The 10,500-nt window shown below is 45.3% G+C and overlaps 1 protein-coding gene across 1 annotated transcript; it reads right to left on the reverse strand.

Annotated features, from left to right (window-relative positions):
* Positions 1–883: 883 nt before the first annotated feature.
* TMEM30B (transmembrane protein 30B) lies at positions 884–4,405 on the reverse strand. The gene has a single exon (XM_038544039.1). The coding sequence runs from the start codon at positions 4,394–4,396 to the stop codon at positions 3,335–3,337; it is 1,062 nt and encodes a 353-aa protein (XP_038399967.1). The 5' UTR covers positions 4,397–4,405; the 3' UTR covers positions 884–3,334.
* Positions 4,406–10,500: the final 6,095 nt, after the last annotated feature.

The raw sequence follows: 10,500 nt of genomic DNA on the forward strand, positions 1-10,500 counted from the left end.
TGTTGAGATCTTCAATGACAGGAAAAGAGCAACAGATTTAAAGTGCGGCAGAAAGAGTTGTGGTTGTACATTGCGAAGGTAACATGTTTGTTACTAACAGAAATCCCAGATTATTATTCTGCCTCTGATTTTTAATGATCGCAGTTGGCAAATTGTTTGTTTAGTTGATTTGATCCTGAAGATACCTGGAGTCTTTCCTGTTATGTTATTGTTTTGGGAATACCCACCGACCACATTTGTTTCTCTTTTGTTTGTGGTTTAGTTAACAAGGTAGATCAAAGCACATTTCCAGTCCAGTTGTTGAGGTTCAATCGCTTCTGTCTCATTCCAGAAGACACAGTTCTAGCTAGGGGCATTTACTAGACAACGTGAAATTTTAAGCCCAACCGAAATCCTGAGATACCAAACAAAATGCTACAGTGCAGGGATCACAGGAAAATGCTTCATATTTTTGTTTGTAAAGTTTTTGAGGCTTTGTAGTCCAAATACCCAACAACAACAAAAAACAAAAACAAAAACAAAACAAAAAACAAAATACCCAACAAATAATTGCAATTTAGAATTTGAGTAAAATGCAGAAATGGAGAAGACTGCTACAATAACATTCTTTAATAAATTTTCACAGTTTTTTTTAATTGACTGCATTTTACCAAATTCAAGTAATAGTTGAAGATTATCTAATTCATATTACTGTTTATGTTCATGTAAGTTCAAATTCTGTCTTAGGAAGTTAACAGTGAAAGACTGAGTTCACTGTGAGCCTTATTTGGAAAGATATTTTCATCCTGTAATAAAAACCTGCTAATAACAAATAAAGTGGTTGGTACCGTTTGTGACTTTAAGAGCATAGTTCAAAAGAATTAAGCAAACATGATAACAAAGGTAAGACAAACATAACCTTTATTCTCTTTGAGAAGCCCAGAGAACAGGGCCTGGAACCACATTCATTGATTGAATCAGAATACCTTAAATTTTGTAGTCTCGTTAAAAATTTTATAGCAATGGACTAAATATTGTAAAAAGGATAGCAAAATACATGGTTGTTCTCAGCCACACAGTAAAAAGTAGTAAATTCTCTTATTGAACATAAAGACAGCTAGGCTAGTAAGCTACTTGATCAAACATTCATAATAAATAAAAATTATCCACATACACATAACGATCAGATTTTCATAGCTTAACATCGCAATATGCAATCTGACAATGAAATTGTGTTGCACTCAGAAAGTGAGAAGCCAGTACACCAGAGTCACCAAAATATTTTTTGGTTTCTGTAAAATAGTGGGGCAGAGTATTAACTCACAATATCTACAAAAGGTCTGAAAAAAAAAAAAAAAAAGGTCTGAGACAGGTCACTGATCGTGCATGCTGTTCATCAATTATTAATTTTCAAAAACTAGAATAGAGTACAATAACATTAATGTAAATTATTCAATGCGATTCGATATTCTTTGGCTACTAAAAAAAAAAATACGTCAATGTCTTGTACTACGGTACAGGCATGAGCAAAATCAGTAGTAACTGGAAAACAGTTGTAAAAGAGAGCAGATACCGGGCAGTTCCAACAGAATACCAGGTAATTGTTTACTTTCAGGAAATAAAACTGGTTAAGATAATATTACCAGGGGTTTTTGTTTTTGTTTTGCTTTGCCATAAAAAGGAGGTGATTTTTTAAAAACCTAGAAATTTTAGAAATAAGTCAGTCAGAGAAAGACAAATATCATATGATCTCACTCATATGTGGAATTTAAGAAACAAAACAGAGGATCATAGGGGAAGGCAGGGAAAAGTAAATAAAACAAGACGAAATCAGAGAGGTAGCCAACCATAAGAGATACTCTTAATCATAAGAAAAAAACTGAGGATTGCTGGAGGGGAAGTGAGCGGGGAGATGGGGTAACTGGGTGATGGACATTTAGGGAGGGCACTTGATGGAATGAGCACTGGGTGTTAGATGCAACCCATGAATCACTAAATTCTACCCCTGAAACTAATTTTTTAAAAAAATCTATTCCTTAGAATAACTTTACATACAATGGGGTAATTTTAGGGTAGTCAGACTATAAGATTATCTTTAAGTTTAAAATAATTCTTAAGATTCTCGATAACATACGACTATATTCCTTAGCATTTGTTAGCATCCTTCATTTGAGAACACAGATTTAAAAAATTTTTTTCTTAGACTCTAGGGCAGTTGTATGCATAAAGGAAAACTTTTTTCTCTAAGCATAAAAAATAATTTAGATGACAAGGAGGGCTGAGTCAGTAGTCAGGAGACACAAAGACTTTAGGGAAATCATTTTCCCTCGAAGACCCCTTCCATTTGTCTAATGATCAAGTTAAAACCCTGACTCCAAGCTGTGCAAAGTGATTTGGCATTTTCAAGTTTCTATACCGTACTTGGCAAATTGTTTTTTTTTTTTTTTCACTTTAACCCTCCAATATTAAATACATTGATACAAACCCTGTCCTGCAAATCCGTATGCCAGATTTCTAGAGATAGCAAGTTTTGTCCCCACTCATTCCACAAATGATGGAGGGCTTTCTAGGTTGCAGGCAGGATGTTGGACAAAACTTGCAACATTGTATCACTGCCCCTGCGAACAAATCGCTACCTGAAAAGCGGGATGCAGGTCACTGTTTCAGGCCCAATCTCAGACACAGTGTTGTACTTGCTCCCTCCCTGGTTCAGGACAGTGATTCCCGAATTGGAGGGAATACAGGAGGAATCTCCAGACAGGCTTGTTAAAACACAGCTTCAGGGAGGGGGGGGGGGGGTGTCTCTCACTCCAGCCTTATCTTGTCGGAATCTGTGTCCAATTATTGGAGTCTTACAAGCCCACCTACAATCTTGTGACTTAAAACTCACCAAATATATTCTCTCCCACCCCTCCGCACCTCAGCACGTTATTTGTGGGCTTCACTCTCTCCCCGACATCCCCTCCCCCACCCCCTCAAGAAAAGCACTGTGTTGTAGTGATAACAGTGAAGAGTCAGAATCAGGAGCCAATGAAGGGCTGCGTGACCTTGCACGGGTTATTTAAGGTCTCTGGGTCTCGGGCTCTTCATCAGGCAAGAGTAGAACAGGAATCTCTACCGTCCCTCCCACGCCCCAACGCGGCGGCTCTAGGAGCCCAAGGTCAACTGGAGAGACGGTGAAGGTGGGGAGAATGGGTAACGGCGGTCTCGTGTAATTCCTCCCTCGGGCCCCCGCATCACAGCAGGAGGAGACGCGAGGCGAGGCTGGAATTGGGGTTTGGAATTGGAGTCGACGCGGGTTAGCCCGAGAAGCTCGCAGGGGACTTCCGGCAGGTAGCAGGGAGGGCGCCCCGAGTCACTCCTCATCCTCGTCCTCGTCGTTCTGGTCCTGGTAGCGAATGTAGACGACCAGCATGACAAAGCCCACGAGGATGCAGAGGGAGCCGACGGCCAGGTAGGCGATGCCCAGGAACGGGTTCTTGCCCCCCATCCACGAGATGTTGCTGAGGACCACGAGCTTGCGGCCGCCGAAGGCGCGCACCGGGTAGTTGTAGGTGATGTTGACCACGTAGGAGCCGCGCGGCAGCCCCGCGGAGTAGTTGCCCTGGCGGATGCGCGCGTACAGCTTGCGGAACGTGGGCAGCGCCGCCGTGCGCATCCACACCACGAAGTCCTGGTTGACGAAGCCGGTGTTGTTCGGGTCCGGGCTCAGCGCGTACACGGGCCGGGGCCAGTTGGGCGGCGGCGCGGTGCCGTGGAAGGCCAGCGCCAGGCTGCCGTTCACCAGCGGCGGGTTGCGGAACTTGACGTGGCAGTCGGTCCACCAGGCGATGCCGGTGCGGTCGAGCGGCACCTCGACGTACGGCCCGCCGGCGCGGCGCCGGTGCCACAGCGAGAAGGAGTCGTTGAAGAGGCTGTTGGCGATGGCGCCGCACGGCGCGATGGGCAGGCCCGAGGCGCGGCGCTGGTAGGGGGCGCACTCGTTGGCCGGGTGGCGCAGCGCGCTCGGCAGCCCGCTCAGCTGCGCGTCGTCGCGGGACACGCTGTAGCGCCGGTTGTTCTGGTAGAAGTTGGTCAGCTCGTAGTAGAGGTACACGGGGCCCGGGAAGAGCTCGGCCAGCGAGAAGTGCCAGGCGCACGAGCAGGGCGGCGGCGGCGCGCGGCCCCGGTCGGCCAGGGCGCACGCCGAGCAGCCGCCGGTGCCCGCCGTGCCCGTGTAGTCGTACTCGAGTTCCTTGATGCCGTTGGAGGAGTAGAAGAGGCCCAGGCCCAGGCCGATGAAGGCCAGGCCCGCGCAGAAGAAGAGCGGCAGCGCGATGCTGGCCGACAGCAGCGGCTGCCAGGCGGGGAGGCGCTGCTGCGTGAACGCGGTGTTGTCGGGCTGGTGGGCGCCCCGGGCCGCGGCGCTCCAGGTCATGGCGGCGGCGGCGGCGGCGGCGGCGGGCGGGCGGGCGGGCGGGCGGCCTGGCGCTCGCAGTCGGCCAGGCGGGGGCGCCGCCCCTCCGCGCAGGGCGAGCGGGCGGCGGGGGGCTGCTCCCGGCTCGAGCTTCCGCCGGCCCAGGTGAGCTGGGGAGGGGGGGCGGCCCCCGCACAGGTGAGCGCGAGTGGAGGCGACCCGCTGCCTCCGTTCCGCGTCGGCGCAGGTGCCCCGGGCCGGCCCCGCCCCCTGCGGGTCCTCGGCGGCCGCGCCCCGCCTCTCGAGAGGTGCGCGGGGCGGGCCTTGGTTCCTCACCTGGCGAGCCCGAGGCGCGCCTTTCCTCCCCGCCTGGGTGGGCCGGCAGCCCGCTCCTCCTCCCCGCCGGCGTGAGTGGCGGCCCCACGCCGCCTCTGAGCGCTCGCGCCTGGCTAGGTACCACCTTCGCTTCCGCCTTCCGAGTGAGCGGAGGGCCGGGCCCGTCTTCCCTGAGCTCGGAGGAGCCGCAGCCTCCAGCGCAAAGTCCGCTGAGGGCTTGCGCCCTGGCTCCTGGACGCTCGCAGATTTCAGGTTATTAACCCTCCTTTATCGGAGGAGGTGGGGGCGGGGGGAGTGACTCTCCACCCTGTTGTCTTTGTAGGTTAACTTATGGACCCCCTTTCCGTCATCTTTTAACCACACATTGTAAGGCTGACAGATTACCCTATGGTAAACCTGTTATTCAAGCCCTGAATCAAATTCTAGCATTTTTTTTTTTTTTTTTTAAAGGAAAGCGATTTTCCGGTCAGGAGTGACCATCTGGCTGCAAAGCTAAGAAAAGTGGACAGTTTTCTAAAAATAAAATGACTCTTTAAAAAGAGAATCGAAGACTACAAGCCGTTCAGAGCCTTGTTGGAAAAACCACACAAGGGTAAAAATGCACTGGACTACCTGTGATTTCCTTTTCTTTTCAGATTCTTTGCCTGACTGGAAAAAGGCCTAATCCAAGGTCCCCCAAAGACCTACCTGCTATCCACAGTCAAGGACTTTGGGAATGTTTGGCCTAGGGAGGTCAACTACAAGGATTTATAAGACTTACTGTAAAGAGAAAGAAAACCCAAATTAGCTCTGGAACATTGCTTGGGATTCTGGCTTTCATGTACAATATACATAAGGAAGTATTGGGCCATTTCAGCTTTGTGCTAAATTCTCCCTGGGTATTGAGGAGTTCCTGCCTCTCTTCCAGCTCATAAAATGCAAATAACTATTTTTTACATTACACTTTTGTACAATCTAGAACAATAAATATATTGCATTCAGTGGGTTGTTGGTCAGAACCCATTGAAAATTGCAAAGTTAACATTCTTGCAAAATTCAACAACAGGGTTTTTAAAAGCATCTCCCAAGTGTTCAGCCCTATGGTAAGTACTGTAGAAGACAGAAGAGAATTAGACCAAAAAGGACCCTTGACCTCAAGGCATTTGCAGTCTCATAGGGGATATAGTACTTCCAACTAAGAATCAAAATAGCCAATAGACAGCATGTAGCTAAGTACCAAATTGTACTTCACAAGAATGATACTAAAAATTAAATTTAAAATGATACTAAAATGACACTAAAAATGATATTATTTTAATAGTGAAAAATTCGGGATCCCTGGGTGGCTCAGCCATTTAGTGCCTGCCTTCGGCCCAGGGCGTGATTCTGGAGTCCCGAGATTGAGTCCCACATCGGGCTCCCCGCGTGGAGCCTGCTTCTCCCTCTGCCTGTGTCTCTGCCTCTCGCTCTCTCTGTGTCTCTCATGAATAAATAAATAAAACCTTTTTTAAAAAAATAGTGAAAATTTCATTATCTTATTAAATGGAATAATTGCTGATTGGAGGCTTTAGCTGTTGGAGATCACTTGAGGGAGAGCCAGATGACTTGACTTCCACTTCCCTCATGTCTAATTGTACCCCAAGGGAGGAAATTCCAACATTGTCAACAAGTTCCTATAATCTGATCCAGTCTCCACTACACCTTTTCTTCAGTAAGATAAAAGAACAAACAGTTTTCTGTATTATTATTTTTTTTAATTTTTTTTATTTATTTATGATAGTCACACAGAGATAGAGAGAGAGAGAGGCAGAGACATAGGTAGAAGGAGAAGCAGGCTCCATGCACCGGGAGCCCGATGTGGGATTTGATCCTGGGTCTCCAGGATCGCGCCCTGGGCCAAAGGCAGGCGCTAGACCGCTGCGCCACCCAGGGATCCCAGTTTTCTGTATTATTATGGTTGCATTCCATCGCCACTTCCATCATCAAATCATCAGTCAGCTTGACAGAGAGTATACAAAACTAGTCTCTGGGAAGAAATTCCTCAAAACTTAATCTAGCAGATTTTAAGTCTAACAATTGCCAAGCCACCACTCCCCTAAAAGTGCCAGCCCCCCTGCCCTGCTGAGAGCCTTTCCAGCTCTACCTTCCCTGAATGGAAGGCAACAGTGTATTCATTCTGATAATTAAGGTAACACCAGAGGGTCCCAAAAAGTCCGGAAAAGAGAATATTTCAAGACAGGGAATGGTCAACAATGCGAAATGCAGTTGAGGGTTCAAGTGAGATAACACATGAAAAGGAGTCACTGCATTTGACTTCTGTGGGGACAGTTTAGGTGTTGGAGTGGGAGGAGTCAGACTGTACCAGGTGAGGGAAAGGGGAAGTGGAGACAGGGTAGAACTATTCTTTAGAAATGTGGAGGTGGGGAGGAAGAAGAAAGGCAAGTGGTGGTCGTTTAGAAGAGTATGTATTTCAAAGGAAAGGCTTCTCTATAGATGGTAGACTAGTGTTTATTCTGAGGGGAAAAGATAATAGTTCAGGCAAAGTTACAGATGGGTGATACTGGATGGTATAAAGGCAGGAGCAAGCAGTGGGTCTAGAGAACAGGAGCAGGGTCACCTCCCCTCAGAAACTGGATGACATGGAGTGAGGATGGATGCAGAATGCAACTGGTCTTTGGGCTCAGCTCAAGGGAAGACAGTTTTGATTTAATAGTTTCTTCTGTGTGCCAAAATGCAAGGTCATCTCCAAAGAAAAGAGTGAGAGGAGGGGGAGAGGGAACTGCCCCGGGACACATGAAGGGATGCTGAGTGGCTTTGTCTAGGGCAGTCCCACCATCCGGAGAGAGAAGGCAAATGATTGAACATTGAACATGACCAGTGGATGGAGGTCTTCAGGGCAGGTGAATTGGAAAGATAAAGGTTCAAGATAGTGCTGTTCTTGGGGCAGGGGTGGCTAAGGCGATATACCTTAGTATGTAAACTGAATGGCAAAGAAAATGAAACCAAGCTGATGGATCAAAAAACATAGAGACCAGGGACTGGTAGTCCTAATGATGTTAATGAGCAGGTGTCACGAAAGCTGGGAGGGAAAAAGTGCTGGTATAAGATGGGTTGTTAAAGATTTTGGAGGTGGAGCCATGCTGAGATCCAGGTATATATTCTATTTCCTCCACCAGCTTGTAAGTTCTGAGAGGTCAAGGATTGAGAGACATCATTATATCCTTCAGCATACATTGTATAATGAGGGTTCTGAGCTTGTGTCTTTCATTTGATTATACATGTTGTCATGGAGCATTAAAGGACACTTGGATCATGTCAACTCTTTTCAGTACCAATAAAGTGAAAAAATGAGCTCATTCTAAATAGTTCTTTACTTATTATGAAGAGAACTCAAAGTGAAAGGAAAAAAGGCAGTCTAAATCACAATACTCTCAAAATTACCTCATTTCCCCCTTTTGTCTTCCAGATTTTAGCCATATAAATATTTTCTGATTAGTGGAATAATATAAAAATATAATTATTATCATTCTACTTATTAAGTTACCTCCTTTTGGATTAAGGAATAAAATAAATATTTTCCATGTTTCTTTGTGGTCTTCATAAATTTTTAAATGGTCCCCAAATCCATGGATCTACCACATTTAACTATGGGCATGTAGATTATTAGGCATGTAGATTGTTTTCAGTTTTTCAGTATTCCAAAAATTATGGTAGTGGATATCTTTCTGCCTATAACCTTTCCTTTTCAGCCATAAATTTCTAAAAGTAGGAAAGGGGCTTTCTTTAAAATACATACTGCTAAAATCTCTGACACTGCCACAGTAATGTGAAATTTATTATGTTCACCAAACTTTGCCAACAAAATCAACTGTTAACCACAGAATATATTTAGTCTATGCTCATAGGCTACCAACTACTAGGAAAAGCAGTATACAATAGGGCAAACAAGCTGCTTGATTTTTTGTTTTAGTTTTTGTTTTTGCTGCTTCATGTTAAGGAAGTCCAAGTTCTACTCCAGTTCCTCGGGAATAACTGACCTTGGTCAGATTGTTTAACTACCCTGGTCTCCTGATTGCTTACCTGTATGAGTATGTTTGCCAGAATTATAGTGATTATCTCTTTCAATGCAAAGATTTCTCTTCCTGGTCATCTCAAGAGGTGTCTTTTATACCAACTATACTTTTATAGTTAGCTTTTATTGAGAATCTGTGGGCCACTCTCTAAGTGCTTTATATACATTATCTTGTCTAATTCACACCACAAACCTAGGTGGGAAGTACTATTCTTTAAACCCATTGAGCTGATGCACAACTAAGATTTAGGCTAAGGAAATGGAGGCTGACCAAATTCTCGTGAAATAATGGGAGGTCAGGAAGTCAAAGGCCAGCTTAATTCTAGCGTCATCCATTTCTCAACCACTACGCTATAATGTCTGGGCATACTTCCTCTTAGAAGAACCCAACATAGTTTAACATTGAACCAGTTTTTAGTACTGTAGATCTTATACCCCAGAACATATGAGTTGTCTTATTTTGTTTAATAAAAGCTTTTGTTTTCAAACCATCCTTTGTTTAGCATGCCTATTTCTCCTACTAAAGTTAAAGTAACCTCACTTGTCTATATTCAGTTTTTGCGCTTATTTCATGTAATTAATTCATGACTATATATCTTACCACAATGGAGCCAAAATTTTTAATTGGTGTTCCCTTACATAAGTTTATGCTACCCAGGATTGTTGCCTATTACTCTGCCCATGGGGCAGCTTTTATTTGAAAGGAATCAAATTAAATTGCTTCATAAAATTACAGCATATGTTCAGAAAAGTTTTTAAAAATTCACTGTGCCTGGACTTCATTTTTCATTAAAAACTGTATTCAGCAGACTTCCTGTTTCAAAAATTATAAGTTGGTACCCCCTAGTGGAAGAGGCACAGCAGCTAAGGTTAACTACTATTAAAAGCACTGGAAGTACAGCTCCTTGCTGCTGTGTGTTGGTTCTCTTTTGCACTCACTTATTAAATTTTTTTTTAAGATTTTATCCATTTATTCATGAGAGACAGAGAGAGGCAGAGCCACAGGCAGAGGGAGCAGCAGGCTTCCTGCAGGGAGTCTGATTCAGGACTTGATCCCAGGACCCCAGGATCATGACCCAAACCAAAGGCAGATGCTCAACCACCGAGCCACCCAGGCATCCCTTGTCACTAACTTATTGAGAAACAGTGGAGGTTAGTTGTGAGCAGAGCTGTAGGGAGCAGTATGGGGTGGGAAGTGGGAATGAGATGACACTAGGTCTTAAGCAGCATTGACTTTAAGAATGGGATGGCCATGGTAAAAGATGGTGGATAAACCAGCCAGGATGGGATTGAACTTGACTTGTGTGCTTGGTGAGTTAGAGGAGAAAGACCCAAAATTTGCAGAACACAAGATGGGTGACAGAATTGAGACAGAGTAGTAGGAAGAGCTCTGGAACCGGAGGAGTTAAATCAAAACTGGAATCGAACTATCCAGTATGAAAGATGAAAGGGGGGTATATCCCAGGGTGAGGACTGGAGGAAGGAGGAGGCACCAAAGCAGAGCAGTGTCTGTGGAACCAGCAAATCTGTTGAGGTGGCTAGAGGCCACTCTTCTCTGCCATCCCCCTGTCCCTGAGGGGGTGAAAGTCACTGGTTTCAGGATGGCCTCACTGAGGACTAGAATATACGTACTGGCTTTCCCTTTCACACCGTGACAATATCTATTTGAAACTTTAGGAACCCCTCACTTATGCATCAGGAATCAATAGCTAAGCACTTAAAATTTGTCAAAGAGTTA

The sequence above is a fragment of the Canis lupus genome, chromosome 8 (genome assembly GCF_011100685.1).
Source record: "Canis lupus familiaris isolate Mischka breed German Shepherd chromosome 8, alternate assembly UU_Cfam_GSD_1.0, whole genome shotgun sequence".
In the NCBI taxonomy this organism is placed as follows: Eukaryota; Metazoa; Chordata; class Mammalia; order Carnivora; family Canidae; genus Canis; species Canis lupus.